Source organism: Acomys minous (assembly GCF_964271855.1).
Source record: "Acomys minous genome assembly, chromosome: 16".
In the NCBI taxonomy this organism is placed as follows: domain Eukaryota; kingdom Metazoa; phylum Chordata; class Mammalia; order Rodentia; family Muridae; genus Acomys; species Acomys minous.
This window is the reverse complement of record NC_140498.1, coordinates 73,147,821-73,163,309: the sequence shown is the minus strand read 5'-3', so window position 1 is coordinate 73,163,309 and position 15,489 is coordinate 73,147,821. Positions and strand designations below refer to the sequence as shown.

The 15,489-nt window shown below is 53.0% G+C and overlaps 2 protein-coding genes across 5 annotated transcripts in view; one reads left to right on the top strand and one right to left on the bottom strand.

The window, feature by feature from the left end:
- Window positions 1-29: 29 nt before the first annotated feature.
- Window positions 30-6,322, top strand: ALKBH4 (alkB homolog 4, lysine demethylase). 2 transcript variants are annotated; one of them, XM_084764654.1, is made up of 3 exons: window positions 30-167; window positions 3,700-3,806; window positions 4,607-6,322. In XM_084764654.1, exons 2-3 carry the CDS (start codon window positions 3,747-3,749, stop codon window positions 5,195-5,197), a joined length of 651 nt encoding a protein of 216 aa, XP_084620780.1. In that variant the 5' UTR covers window positions 30-167; window positions 3,700-3,746; the 3' UTR covers window positions 5,198-6,322. The 2 variants fall into 2 exon arrangements, with proteins under 2 accessions (XP_084620780.1, XP_084620779.1); XM_084764653.1 differs by having other exon boundaries at window positions 33-167; window positions 3,609-3,806.
- Window positions 6,323-8,789: 2,467 nt separating this feature from the next.
- ORAI2 (ORAI calcium release-activated calcium modulator 2) overlaps window positions 8,790-15,489 on the bottom strand; it is a 28,322-nt gene continuing 21,622 nt past the window's right edge. For all 3 annotated transcript variants that reach the window (XM_084764674.1, XM_084764673.1, XM_084764672.1), the window contains one exon: window positions 8,790-15,302. In XM_084764674.1, the coding sequence (XP_084620800.1) occupies window positions 14,775-15,302 (528 nt within the window). In that variant the 3' untranslated portion in view covers window positions 8,790-14,774. The remainder of the gene's footprint in view (window positions 15,303-15,489) is intronic.

The following is a 15,489-nucleotide window of genomic DNA, read 5'->3' as shown; positions in this document are numbered from 1 at the left end:
AGTGGGCCCCGCGCTTCAGGCCTGCGCTCTGGCTGCTCGGAGGTCGGCTCGCTATGGCGGCGACTGAAGTTTCTCATCTGCAGGAGTGCGGCTGCAAGGGTATCCGGACCTGTCTGATCTGTGAGCGACAGCGCCAGAGGGACCCTCCCTGGCAGATCTCCCCTCAGGTAGGGGCTGAGAAAAGAGTCGTATCCAGAAAATCTATTCCTCTTAGTGGGAAACTGAGGCCCAGCTTGCCTGTGAAACAGGCGGGGATCAAAGCCTCACGGTAGACGTGTTGCTTGGTGCGCTGATAGCTTCGATATTCACAATAACCAAAAGGCGGACGCTTCCCAAGTGCCATCAGCCGACGAGTGCAAGAGCAGGGAGTGCTGGTGGACGCCAAGATCCCTGCACTTGAAAGGCAGAGGAGTCAGGAGAGTCAGAAGTGTAAGCCTACCTCACCCGCACAGCAAGTTTGAGGAATGATCTTGCAAGTCGGGAAGAGCTATAACACATCACCTCCATGACTTTGGGGGGCGGGGAGGGAGGGGAAGTGACAACAAACTTGGACTTAATATCTGGGGTCTGGTTGTGGGTGGGCTTCCGCAGCCCAGAGGGAGACCACATGGAAATGGTAAGGAGGAAATCCTTTTGAAAGCCACGAAAGAAAGACAGACGGTATAAGCGACTTAAGACAACACAGGATTTCATTTTGAGGGAGAAAAATCCTGCAGAGGCTGTTCTTTATAAGAACCAGCTTTATGCCGGGTGTGGTGACGCACGCCTTTAATCCCAGCACTCGGGAGGCAAAGGCAGGCGGATCTCTGAGTTCGAGGCCAGCCTGGTCTATAAAGTGAGTCCAGGACAGCCAAGGCTACACAGAGAAACCCTGTCTAAGAAACCAAACCAAAAACCAAACAAATCTGTCTTACAAGGTAGTACTAACTAAGTCAGGAGGAAAGTGGGCCAGGAACGACGTTAAAATGTTTCCCTTTTAGCCCTCTGGTGGCCATGACTACCAACAAAATGGGCAATGAATGAATGAGTGGTCCCTGGCAGCCCTGTAGCAAGGTCCTGGGGTACATAGCCAAGGGAATGCTTGAGTAGGGACCTGGGAGGGGGGGGGAGGTGCTGTGGGCGAGTGGGGTGACACTTCAAAGGAGCCTGAGCATAGAAGGCCTGGTGCTCATTCCGCAGGCTGGATATGTTCTGAAGGGTTTTGAAAAGAACCCACATCTTAGAAGGATGCTTCTGGAGGCTGGAGAGATGGCTCAGAGGTTAAGGTCCTGAGTTCACTTCCCAGCACCCACATGGTGACTCACAACCATCTATAATGTGATCTGATGCCTTCTTCTGGCCAGCAGGTGTATGTGCAGGCAGAGCACTATATACAGAATAAATAAATATCTACTTTAAAAAAGAGAGAGAAGAAGGAGGATGCTTGAGTAAAGGAGCTGGGAAGCCAGTGGGAAAGTCTCCCTATGGGTGTTAAAATGCCAGGCGTATTGTAGAAAACAGTGTGGGGTGCCTCACAAATAGACTGGTCCACACAATCTGGTGTGTTCCTGGGTCTGTATGAAAAACAAGTATTTTTGTTTGTTTTAGTTCCTTTTTTTAGTTAGAGATCCAGGACCCTCCCTTCCACATGCTAAGATCTCAGGCCTGTGTCACCATGTCTGGCTCATAGCAGCATTCACAGTGATCACCCCCCCACACACACACACACCAAGTGTTTATTAACTGGCGAATAGAAGAGTGGGCAGCAGTGGTGCCGGCCTGTGGGAGTTCAAAGGAAGCCTCAGCTACATAGCAAGCTTAAGACCGGACTAAGCTAAGTAAGACCCCATCTCAAAAGAGCAAAGGAAAGAAAGAGGCAAACAATAAATTAATGAATGAACTTTTAAAAAATCTTTATATCCATACTGTACATTGTTCTATAACCTTGGAAAGGAAGTTCTGACAAAGCTGCACACGGATTAACCTTGAGGACACGATGTTAAAGGAAAGAAGCTAGCCACTGCTGGGGGGCGTGGTTTGGAGGCTGAGTGCCTGCCTGGAATCCCCCAGCGTGGCGCTGGGGAGATGGCGCAACAGTTAAGGACACATACTGGGTGCCGGAGAGATGGCTCGGAGGTTAAGAGCACCGGCTGCTCTTCCAGAGGTCCTGAGTTCGGTTCCCAGCAACCACATGGTGGCTCACAACCACCTATAATGTGATCTGATGCCTTCTTCTGGCCTGCAGCAGGTGTACATGCAGGCAGAGCACTGTATACATAATAAATAAATCTTTAAAAAAAAAAAAAAAAGGACACATACCGCTCTTGCAGAGGACCTAAGTCTGGGTCCACACAAGTCTATGTGCATCACAACCCGCTTTAACTCTAGCTGAAAAGGGGGTCTGGCGCCCTCTTCTGGCCTCACATGTACATTGCCACACACACTAGACATAAAACTGTAATTTGAAAAAAAGAACTTGAAGAATGCCCTAATGAGGGCTTGGGATGTGGCTCAGTAGCATGGTGCTTGTCTAACATGCTAAGCTCTGGGTTCCATGGGTCTCACACAGCCCAAGCTGGCCTTAGTTCTCTATATAGTGAAACATGGCCATGAACTGGATTACCACCACACACGGTTTTTTGTTTTGTTTTGTTTTGTTTTGTTTTGTTTTTGCAGTGCTGGAGTGGAACCCAGGGCTTCATGCACGCTAGGCAGGCACTCTACCATCTGTACTACAGCCTCAGATCTATGCTTCTCCCCCCCTTTAAATAATTAGTTTAATTTTACCTTGTGTGCATTGGTGTTCCGCCTGCATGTATGTCTATGTGAGGGCATCGGATCCCCTGAAACTGGAGTTACAGACAGTTGTGAGCTGCCATGTGGGTGCTGGGAACTGAACCCCGGGTCCTCCGGAAGAGCAGCCAGTGCTCTCCAGCCCCTTTTGAAGGAGTTTCTGCTACCACACCTTTCAGTCTGAGGGCCGAGGAAGAGGCACATCCGTGGCTTCTAGTAAGCACTGCCCCGGCCACCCAGACCACAACCTTAGGCTTAGCCTACTTCTCAGACTCCCGATGCAGCCTCTCTCCTGTCCTTTCATGCTCTTGACCCAGAAGGGTCAGGTGATGCCCACAATCCCAGGGGAACAGTGCCTAGATCCCTGCCTGGGGCGGGGGAGGGGGTGTGACTCATTAGAGAACAGATAAATTAATGAGAACTCACGCTTGCTTCAAAGAGCTTCAGGCCAGGGCCGGGCTCAGTCTGCGTTACCCTGAGAACTCCAGACAGCTCTCCAAGTGGCATCGGAACCCCAGAAGCCTCTGGGGGTCTAGGGCACATGTATTATGGGTCTTTGGTGGTTCTAGGGTGCACATATGTACAGGTGCACGCGAACATGTAGAGGGCAGAGAATAAGGGTCTCTCACTGGCCTGGAACTTGCCAAGAGGCCAGCCCAGCTCGTCCTTGGTCGCCTCATCTTGGCCTCTCCAGCTCCAGAATTGCAGGCATCCACGACTACACCTGGCTTTTTTTCCCTGTGGGTTTTGGGGAGATCGAACTTGGGTCCTTGTGCTTGCAAGGTATGCACGTCACCAACCAGCCATCACTCTGCCCCGTCTCTCATCTTTTACAGAAAAAGTACCATTTCTTTTACTGCCCGGACACAGGATGGGCCGTGGGGGCCGAGGACTCTGACTTTGAGGGTTGGGCCTTCCCCTTCCCAGGAGTGACACTGATAAAGGACTTCGTGACCCCGGAGGAGGAAGCTGAGATGGTGCGTCTGATGGACCGTGACCCCTGGAAGCTCTCTCAGTCCGGGAGAAGGAAACAGGTACGATGGCATGAGCTGGGCCGAGGGGCAGTCCCTTTGCCAGCCCCCCCTCTCCCCCGTGCCGTCTCCTATGGTCACAGGGGGTGCGGGGTGCCACCGTCTCCGTGCAGCTGTCTGGTTAGTGGAGAGATGGTAAGTTCTGGATGGGGATCTCCATTCCGCATGGCTGCTAGAGGCTGCCAGGTACCACCCGTTCTCAGCACATCCCTCAGGTGTGCCCTGAGGGACCACGGTGGCCTTCCTAGTGATCCTTGACCCAGCGTCCTCAATTTAGTCGGTCCCCGTGGTAGTTTCAGAGGTGCCCTTCCCACTTTGTTCCCGAACATCAGCCAGTTGGAGGCCCCTGCAAGCTTCTAACTATGCCGGGGTCCCCCAGCCACTCCCTCTGACGCTTGGCCCCTGATCCCCGGGATTAGATTGTGTGCCCTCCACGGGGACCTCGCTCCCTTATCCACCCACACCTCGTCCTCCACCTGTCCCTTCTCCCTCCAAGAAGCCCCCACCCCCACCCTCACCGCACCCGGCTCTCGGAACCCAAGCTGGTCTTAAGCTTAGGATGTTGGTGACCTTCTGGACCCTCCCACCTCCACGTCACGGACGCTAGGTTGTAGGCGCCGCTGCACTGGCATCGTTTTCCCTCTCGTCCTTCAAGACAAGGTCTCGCTCTTATGGGCCAGCTGGCCTTGCACTCTAGGCCCCAGTCCCACCTCAGCTCCCCCGGGGACTGGGATTGCATGCATGCACCAGCCGTGCCCAGTTTGTGGATGGAATCTCTCCATTCCCTCCTGTCTCCGCTCCAGGACTATGGTCCGAAGGTTAATTTTCGGAAGCAGAAGCTGAAGATGGCGGACTTCCACGGTCTCCCCAGCTTCAGCCAGAAGGTGGTCCAGAGAATGGGCCTTTACTCGGGGCTGGAGGACTTCTGGCCTGTGGAACAGTGTAACCTGGATTATAGCCCCGAGCGGGGCTCCGCCATCGACCCCCACCTGGATGACGCCTGGCTGTGGGGCGAGCGGCTGGTGAGCCTCAACCTCCTGTCGGCCACAGTGGTGTCCATGTCCCGTGAGGCCCCCGGCAGCCTGCTGCTCAGCGCAGCCCCCTCCATCGGACCCGATGCTTCCGAGGGCGGCAGCATCACGGCCCCTAGCAGAACTGTCCCCTGCCAGGAGGTGGAGGTAGCCATCTCGGTACCCTGCCGCTCCCTGCTGGTGCTCACAGGGGCCGCACGGCACCAGTGGACACACGCCATCCACCGGAGACACATCAAGGCCCGGCGTGTCTGTGCCACCTTCAGGGAGCTATCCAGTGAGTTCCTGCCCGGAGGGAAACAGCAGGAACTGGGGCGGGAGCTGCTGCAGGCCGCACTGTCCTTCCAAGGGAGGCCGGTGTGAAAGCCTCCCACCAAGGGAGGCCGGTGTGAATGCCTCCCACCAAGGGAGGCCGGTGTGAAAGCCTCCCACCAAGGGAGGCCGGTGTGAAAGCCTCCCACCAAGGGAGGCCGGTGTGAAAGCCTCCCACGGCAGGAACTGGCGCGGGCCTGGCTAGAAGCACGGCTCCAGTATGACCAGTGAAGGAGCTAACACTGAGGTCTCCCCACAACTCAGATTTATTGGGTCTGTTCAGATAAAGTCTCATGTAGCCCAGGCTGGCCTCCAATTGGTCCTCTAGCCGAGGATGGTCTTCAATTCTTGGGTTTTCTACCTCCACTTCCCAAGCTCTGGAATCACAGCCGCGGACTGCCAGGCCTGGCTTTATCAAGATTGTTTGTTTGTTTGTTTTTCTTCTTTTGGAGGCAGGGGTTCTTGGCCTAGGCTGGCCTCCAACTCCCTATCTAGCCGAGGATGACTTTGAACTCCTGATCCTCCTGCCTCTACCTCCTGAGTTCTGGGATTGTCGGTGTGCACCAGCATGCCCACTTTTTCTAGGTGCTGGGATGGAACCCAGGGCTTCCTGCTTGCCAAGCAAGTGCTCTGCCAACTGAGCTGCACCCCTACCCTGTTGGGTTTTTGTTTTTGTTTTTTATGATTTTTCGAGACAGGGTTTCTCTGTGTTATCTTAGCTCTCCTGGACTCGCTTTGTAGACCTGCCTGCCTCTGCCTCCCGAGTGCTGGGATTAAAGGTGTGCGCTACCACGCCCAGCCTGTTGGAGGTTTTTTGAGACAAGGTCTCATGTGGACCAGACTTTTCTGAAACTCATCGTGTAGCCTGGCTTTGATCTTCCTGCCCCGGCCTCCCAAGTGCTGGGGTGACAGTCCACTCATTAGGTTTAATGAGGAGCCACCTGACCCCCAACGTCATGAACACCATGCACCCTGCCTGGAGCTGGTTCTGATGGGCCTGGGATGCAGTCTTAAAAGCCTTAGTACTCCGGACAAGTAGGATGGCTCAGTGGGTAGAGGCGCTTACCACCAAGCCTGACGACCTGAGTTCAGGTGTGGAAGGAGTGCACCAGCTCATGACAGTTGTCCTCTGAGCTCCATACACCCGTTGCCTCCTCCGATAAAATTTATTTTTTTATTTTATTGTTATTATTTTTTATTTTATTTTACTTTATTTTATTTTGGTTTTTTGAGACAGGGTCTCTCTGTGTTAGCATTGGCTGTCCTGGACTCGCTTTGTAGACCAGGCTGGCCTCGAACTCACAGCAATCCGCCTGCCTCTGCCTCTTGAGATCTGGGACTAATGGCGTGCACCACCACACCCGGCTCCGATAAAATTTATAATAAAAAAAAAATCAAACAACTTGGTCTTATGTGAAATGAACAATTCTCCTTTTCCCATCTCTGTGTGAGGTAATTGTGGTCATTTTTGGTTTTTGTTATAAGATGAGCTCTCACTGTATAACCCTGGCTGTCTTGGAACTCACTTTGTAGACCAGGCTGGCCCTGAACATAAAGGGACCCCTCTGCCTCTACCTCTGATGAGTGCTTGGATTGAGGATATGTACTAATCCACCATGTTCAACCTTTTTTTTTTTTTAATTTGAGATAAGCTCTTCATTTGTAGTCCAGGCTGGCTTCAAATTCTGACCATGCCGGTCCTAGGGATTGACTAGTTTTTAAAATTTTATTTAGTTATTTAGTTATGGGAGCAGGACACAGATCTGCTCTACCATAGTGCATGTATGGAAGGCAGAAGACAGAGCAGGCCAAGGTGGATGGTGGAGGTGTGTGGCTGGCCTGCGTGACAGCCCTGTATCCCAAGGCTTTGCCCAGGAGAGGGTCACAGTCTCTCTGCGCTGGTTAGCTTCTATGATATCAAAATTTGGGGGGCGGGGTGTTTCTGTGTGTGCAGATTGCATATGTATGTGAGTTCACATGCATTTGCTGTGTGTGTGCATCTGGAGGCCAGAGGTGAAGAACTGTGGTTCTTTTGTGTGTTCATTTATCTTGGTGTGTATTATGTCGTATGCATGAGAAAGTCAGAACCATTTGAGGAAGTTGGTTTCCTCCTTTCCTCATGTTGGTCCTGAGGCAAGCTCTCTCAAGCCTAGGACCTGGTCTGGGTCCTGTGGACTGGGTGCCTATTCTGTTTTTGGTTTTGTTTTTTTCAAGACAGGGTCTCTCTGTGTAGCATTAGCTGTCCTGGACTCACTTTGTAGACCAGGCTGGCCTTGAACTCACAATGATCTGCCTGCCTCTGCCTCTACCTCTACCTCCCGAGTGCTGGGATTAAAGGCGAGTGCCACTACGCCTGGCTGGGTGCCTATTCTGATACTCTGGGCAGCTTCCTGTGGCTTCCTGTTGAGGACTGACTTTCAGGGGTGGGGGCACACGCATAAGATCCCAACACTTGGGACGCAGAAGCAGGAAGACTGTGACTTCCGGGACAGCCTGGGCTAAATGGTGAATTCAAGGCTAGCCTAAGTGACATAGTGAGATCCTGTCTCAAAAAAAAAAAAAAAAAAAAAATCAAACTACAGCCGGGCGGTGGTGGTACACGCCTTTAGTCCCAGCACTCTGGAGGCAGAGGCAGGTGGATCACTGTGAGTTCGAGGCCAGCCTTGTCTATAGAGTGAGTCCAGGACAGCCAAGGCTACACAGAGAAACCGTGTCTGGAAAAACCAAAAACCTACAGCTTCCATTTTAAGTGCTGGCCCTACTCAAGGTTGGCAAGCGATGTCCTTGTCTAGCTGCCTATGTACTCAGCCCAATTTCCCTTCAGCAGCCCTGCAGCCTGTGGCACTTACTCTCCATACGCTTTGCACACCTGACTCCCAGAAGCCTCTAGGCAGAAGCCTAGCTCCTTATTGGCTTAGGGTTTCTATAGCTGTAATGAAACACCACGGTCAAAAAGCAAGTTGGGGAGGAAAGAGTTTATCCAGCTTACACATCCTTATACATCACTGTTCACCAAAGGAAATCTGGGCTGAAACCTGGAGGCAGGAGCTGGTACAGAAGCCATTGAGGGGCACTGCTTACTGGCCCATCCTGCCCAGGACCATCAGCCCAGGGAAGGCACCACCCACCATGGGCTGGACCCCCTCCCCCCATTGATCGCTAACTGAGAAAATGCCTTACAGCTGGATCCCATGGAGCCATTTCCTCACCTGAGGCTCCTTCCTGTCTGATGACTCTAGCTTGTGTCAAGTTAACACCCAAAACCAGCCAGTACAACTGACTCCTTGTTACTTGACAAACATCATATTAAGGCACAACCTTTCCTTTCTCATCCATCTCCCAAATCTATAACTTTAAAAGTCCCACAGTCAAGCCGGGCAGTGGTGGTGCATGCCTTTGATCCCAGCACTCGGGAGGCAGAGGCAGGTGAATCTCTGTGAGTTCGAGGCCAGCCTGGTCTACAGAGTGAGTCCAGGACAGCCAGGGCTACACAGAGAAACCCTGTCTTGAAAAACAAACAAACAAACAAACAAAGTCCCACAGTCTTTACAAATTCAAACACATTAAAATTTCAATCCCTTTAAAATAGCTAATAATTTAAAATCCAAAGTCTTTTAAAATTCAGAGTTTTTCAACTATGGGCTCCGATAATAACACTTTATTACATGAGGGAATAATCAGGGTACAACCAATAGCAAAGCAAAGCAAAAGCAAAGAACGGGGACTCACTCATGATCTTCTGGGCTCTTCCAAAGGGCTTGGTCACTTCTCCGGCTCTGCCCTCTGCAGCGCACAGCCTACCTTCTAGGCTCCCGAGGCTGACTCCCATTCGCTGGCGCTGCTGCCACCGCTCTCCTTGGTCATCCATGGTCCTGGCATCTCCAAAGCGCTGGGGTCTTCAGCTGCAGCTGGGCTGCACTCTCACCAGTAGCTGCTCATAGGCTGTCTCCCTGGTGCCACGCCTCAGCTTCTCAGCATGAGCTGGGCCTTCAACTGCCACTGAGGCCGCACCTTCCCCAGTGGCCTCAGTGCCAAGCCTCAGCTGCTCTCCATGACCCCTTCATGCTTCCGAAACCAGTACCACCTAGTGACACACACCTCACCAAGTATGGCTGCCAACATGAGGTCCAACCGTGGCCACCTCTGGAACACAGCTCCTCTGTGCTCTCAGGAAACACTTCCCACAACGTTTCACCTCAGTGATGCTGGTCTCTTCTTAATCACCACTAATTTCTTAGCTCCAGCTGACCAGCATTAAGTGTCCCGGTATCATGAAAGTTTCACTTCAGCAGGTCTGGTCTCCTGTTCATCACAGCTGATTCTTCAGCCCCAGCTGCCCAGAACCACAGAAGGTTAAATCACAATAGCACACAGCCGTGAGCGAGTCTTTAAACTTGGCTCTGAAACATCCCAAGGCAGGCCTCCCTCCTCTGCACTGCTCTCAGCATTTTTAGCTTCCAGCTCCCACAGAACAGCCCACTGAGCTCTCAACACTCAATGGCTTCTCCAGCCCCGAAGTTCCAAAGTCCTCCCACAATTCTCCCCAAAAGATGGTCAGGGCTGTCACAGCAATACTACGCTGATAGCGCCTTTTTTTTTTTTTTTTTTAAAGATTTTTTTGTTTTTGTTTTTCGAGACAGGGTTTCTCTGTGTAGCCTTGGCTGTCCTGGACTCACTTTGTAGACCAGGCTGGCCTTGAACTCACAGCGATCCACCTGCCTCCCGAGTGCTGGGATTAAAGGCATGCGCCACCACACCTGGCAAGATGTATTTATTTATTATTTATACGGTATTCTGCCCGAATGTGTACCTGCACACTAGAAGAGGGCACCAGATCTCATTGTAGATGGTTGTGAGCCACCATGTGGTTGCTGGGAACTGAACTCAGAACCTTTGGATGAACAGCCAGTGCTCTTAACCTCTGAGCCATCTCCCCAGGCCTGATACCAACTTCTTGTCTTAGGGTTTCTGTTGCTGCGATGATACACCATGACCCAAAAACAAGTTGGGAGGGGTTTATTCAGCTTACACTTCCAAAATTACTGTTCATCACCAAAGGAAGTCAGAATAGGAACTCAAGTAGGGCAGGAACCTAGAGGCAGGAGCTGATGCAGAGGCCATGGAGGGGTGCTGCTTATGGGTTTGCTTCTTCTGGCTTGCTCAGCCTGCTTTTTCTTTTTTCTTTCTTTCTTTCTTTCTTTTTCTTTCTTTCTCTTTTTTTCTTTCTTTTTTTCCCCGAGACAGGGTTTCTCTGTGTAACCCTGGCTATCCTGGACTCACTTTGAGACCAGGCTGGTCTTGAACTCACAGCGATCTGCCTGCTTCTGCCTCCTGAGTGCTGGAATTAAAGGCGTGCGCCACGATGCCCAGCTCCAGCCTGCTTTCTTACAGAACTCAGGACCACCAGCCCAGGGATGGCACCACCCACAATGGGCTGGGCCCTCCCCCATTGGTCATTAATTGAGAAAATGTCTTGCTGTTAGTAACATTAAAGGACAGAAATCATTCCTAGGAGGTGCTGGGGCACACACACACATACATGCACACCCATACACTCATCCCAAGAAGAAAATCTTTCCTAGGAGGAGCTTATAATCTGGACTTTTCCAAATAGTGTGTCTGGCATTCCTTGTTTGTTGTTGTCCCCAGTGGGTGACCCTGACCAGTAGCTTCAGAGCCATAGGGACCTGAGGGACCAACACCTCTGGGGCTCCTCTTCCAGAGGCCTGTGAAATCTACCTGACCCTGTCCAGGTGGGTTCTGGTGAGCTCTGCCACCCACAGTGTGTGAGCCTGCCCGTTCCCTTCGCCCTTTCAGAAAGGAAGCCGGGAAGAGGCACCTGCTGCCAAGCGCAGGGTACTCTCAGGGGTCCAGTTGACAGGGACCTCACGCAGTGCGCCTGGGTCCCAGCAGCCTGCTCGCACATCCCAGAAGGTCCCATAGGGACAGTGACTAACAATAAAAGGCAATGCTAGGCTCTAGATAAAGAGCTCTCCTGCCAGGACTGAGGGTCAGCAGTGCAGTAGACACTGGGATAGAGGCCCTGAACCGTGGTGCACACAGAGTTTTAAAAAGCTTTATCAGGGCTGGAGAGATGGCTCAGTGGTTAAGAGCACTGACTGCTCTTCCGGAGGTCCTGAGTTCAATTCCCAGCACCCACATGGTGGCTCACAACCATCTATAATGTGATCTGATGCATACTGTATACATAATAAATAAATCTTAAAAAAAAAGCTTTATCAGTTAATTTATTCAGCTCAATCCAGAGCAATTGCTTAAAAAAAAAATCACATGCAGTTATCTACACAATGGTCCTGCAGAAATAATGGCAGAGACAATCTTGAGCCCTCTAGGCTCCTGTAGTTCATTCTCAACAGCCCTTCCTGGAAGACACTAAGTGCATTCTGCCTTTGGAGTTTCTCAAATAGACACCCTTGATTTGGAGACTTTGTGGTCAAGGGTACGGGGAGACCATATGGCACGTTGGGACAGGCCTTGGTGTGTCTGAGGACACTGGTCCCTTGAGCACCAGGAAGGGCTGAATCTTGGATGAAATTAGGGCAAGCCTGTGCTGGCCCCCTGGGGGCCCACAGTGGTTCTGGGCACGTGGCTGCGATTAGCACAAGATTCAAAATCAGGTTATGGCTCCAGAAACTGAACTCCCAGCCTCCGGCCTGCTGGCTTCTGCCAAGGGCGTATCCTCCAATACCCCCACAAAGCTCTGGGATGGCCCTGCGACTCCTGCCCATGGACAAGCACATGGCCAGGCCCTCTGCTCACACACAAGATGGCGTGTCCTGTGTCCCAGCCCTGGGAAGACTAAAAGGGAGAGCGTGAGGAACCGCAGGGGCTGTGTGCTGTGCGCTGCACTGAATGCTGGGCAGCCCCTGGGCTGAGGCACCAAATGGCCCCGATGACGGAAAGCAGGAACGGGTCCAACAGGAACCCCCTCTTTTTATCTTGTATGTGTAGACATGTGCGGGTGCCTGCAGAGGCCAGAAGAGGAGGTTAGATGCTCTGGGACTTGAGCTACAGGCAGTTGTGAGCTGTCCTAGGAGGGTGCTGGGACATGAACTCTGGCCCTCTGCAAGAGCGGTAGGCAAGTTCCCACCACTGGGCCATCTGCAGCGTTTCCCCGCCCCCCCCCCCCCCCCCCCCGCCCACCACTTTCTGATACAGTCTGTCCAACCCAGGCTGGCCTTGAACTCCTGCCAACCACCTCCTGAATGCTGAGATTACAGGTGCATCCAGCCATGTTTGGTTTCTGTGGTGCAAGTTATTAAACCCAGGGCATCATGTATGTGAGGCAAACACATGACCAACCGAGCCCCCAACATGGTGTTTCCAAAGGTGCCCAGGAGTGGGAAGCTTCAAAAGGTCATACTGGGCCTGTGTGTGGTGGCACACGCCTGTAATCCCAGCACTCGGGAGGCAGTGGCAGGCCGAGCTCTGTGAGTTCGAGGCCAGCCTGGTCTACAAAGAGAATCCAGGACAGCCAGGGCCGCACAGAGAGACCCTGTCTTGCAACAACAAAAGGGCCATACTGTCTTGTTCCTAATGGGACACCAGTGCCTCATTTTACAGTGACTCTGAGATTAAATTATTTTTCTTATTGTGTTTATTTGTGTGTGGCTCAGAGGATGGGAACTCAACTCAGGTCCCCATACTTGGTGGCCAATGCCTTTACCCACTGAGCCATCTTGTCCACCCATGACTTTAGCATTCTTTAGCAAAATGAACAAATCAATCTAGACTGGCCTTCCCAATAGACCCCAGGAAAGTACAGAGGTCTGAGATTCAAGGTGGCAGCGGGTGGGGGTGGGCAGCTTAAGGGACAAGCCCTTTGAAAGACAGAGTGTTTTCCTGGGTTCACAGGACACCATGTCCTGGCTCCTCGCAGATGTCACAGTTTACAAGGAAGATTCTCCACAAGGCTCCCCAGGGCCCCCTGGGTGTTGAAGTTTGTGCTCGGCGGTGTCCCATTTCCAGAGACTTCATGGGGATGGGGGTGGGGTGTGTGTGTGTGTGCGTGTGTGTGTGCGTGTGTGTGTGTGTGTGTGTTGGGGGCAGGTGTGGTGCACCAGAATCCCATGGCACTGAGTCCAGACTTCAGAGAAAAGATGTAAGAAACGGAAGTGGAACTCGAAGGAGCCCAGTGACCGTTTATATTCCGAGTGAGAGACCTCAGCCCTCTCTGGGCAGCGCTGCAGAAATGGGTAAGCACTGTGTCCCAGTGGCTCCCACGCAAGCTAGTGCTGTACCACAGGATATGGGTGACAACACCAGCTGGGAGGCCAGATGCCTGTAGTGACAATGCCAAACTCATGCACAGCTGTGTAAACATGGGGGCAGGGTACCGCACTGAGAGCCCTGGCAGGCCCAGCAGTGAGGGTGTTGAGGTCTCCCCTTCTCTGCAGTTCATCAGTCTCATCTCATCACAGGGAATAGGAATAGCTGCGTGGAACAGGCTCGGGTAGGCCCCTGCCCCACCCACAGGCCAGGCTAACCGCTATGCTAAAACAGGAAGTCCCTCCAGTTTATCTCTCAATACCTCATCTGGGGGCCACAGGCAGCAGGAAGCTGAGCTGGCTGGTCTCTGAGATGGTGCCCCCAGCCTGTGTTGACACAATACACGGGGGTGGCTGGCTCAGGCCCATTTTGTGGCTAAGCATGAAAGAGTCTGGTGTGTGTGTGTGTGTGTCTGTGTGTGACCATCTCTGACCTCAGTCAGCCTGTGGCGGTGGGCTCTAGGACATTTCTCCTCAGTTCTGCCAGGCCTTCCGCACCGGGTCACCTCTCTAGCTAGGATCAGGCAACTCTGAGTCCTATAACAGCGTCTGTTACCCTGTTGAAGAGCTGTGTGCCCCAGGATCCTGAACACCCTGTGACACTCCAGAGTCTGGAGGAGAGCACCAAGCTGAGCTGTAGACTGGACACCACATTGCTGTCTGTCATCACAAACCTACCTTTGTGCCAATCCTGGGCCCAACTCTGCATTCCGGAGCAGCCTATTCTTTGAGTGTGTATGTGTGTGCGTGTGCGCATGTGCACGCATGCACACACTAGCATGCTTGCATGTGCTCATGTAGCCTCAAACTCACCTCGGAGCAGAGGACCACGCTGGAGTCCTGGTCCTCGCTTCCTCTACCTCCTTAGTCCTGAGATGACCACACCCGGCTTACTTAGTGCCGTGGTTCAAATCCAGGGCTTCCTGCATGCTAGGCAGGCACCCTACTAATCAGCTGAGCCCCAGGTCCCCAGCTGGCCTTGGGAATTCACTGTCCTGCCCCGCCAATCCCAAGGTCCAGATATCTGCGATCTACCATGAACTCGGGTATGCTGGGACCCTGGAAGTCCCCAGGGCCGTGAGATCGTGTTTCTTCCTCCGGCCTCCATGATGCGATGGCTGGTCCTCTCATTCCTTTAGACCCTTATTCATGCGAGGACAGGCGTATGGAGTTATCGGGGCAGCATCGGGGCAGTCTGCGTAGCAGTCCCCACTGTGGCTCTTGCGACGCCGTGGGGGGTTTTCATGCAGCCGGGGGTTTGTCTGGCAGCCCCTTGGCTACTCCTACCAACTGCGTGGCTCACACCGCGCTGAGGGGCGCGCTCCCCTTGCGGGCCTCGCTCACACCACCTGCAGGCTCCTCTCGTGCCCGTCCAGCTGCACCTTCAGTTTATGGAGCTCCTCGATCTCGCGGTTGTGGCGCTCCGTCTTATGCCGCACCAGGGAGCGGTAGAAGTGGATCGTGAAGACCACGAAAATGAGACCCACGGGGACCATGATGATGGTGGACACCAGCGCGGCCTGCCAGCCCGTGTGGCTGTGGGAGCCTGGCTGATCCTTGGCGTCCACTGGGAGGAACTTGATCCAGCAGAGCAGAACCACCTCAGCCAGGAAGAGCAGGATGCCCAGGACGGTGGAGAAGCCCCAGGCAAGCTCGATGTAGGGGTGCATGCGCTCGTGCGGCGACTCGCTGATGGAGTTGAGGTTGTGGATGTTGCTCACGGCTTCCACGTTGGGCAGGATGCACGTGCTGATGAGCAGGGCGAACAGGTGCACAGCAACCAGCACGGTGGTGCAGGCGCTGAAGGCGATGAGCAGGGGCTGTGGGTACTGGTACTTTGTCTCCAGCTGCACCTCCACCATGGCCACCTGTGGGCATAGCAGGGATGCTGGGTCAGGTTGGCAGGGATACATCCCACTGTGGCCATCAGTTGGTTATAGTAGGATGGGTTGTGTATGCTAGGCAAGGGCTGCACTGCTGGGACACGCCCCAAGCTCTTCACTAGGGGAGCTGTTGCTGTTTTGGTATCTCTTTTGTTTTATTTTACAGAGGACT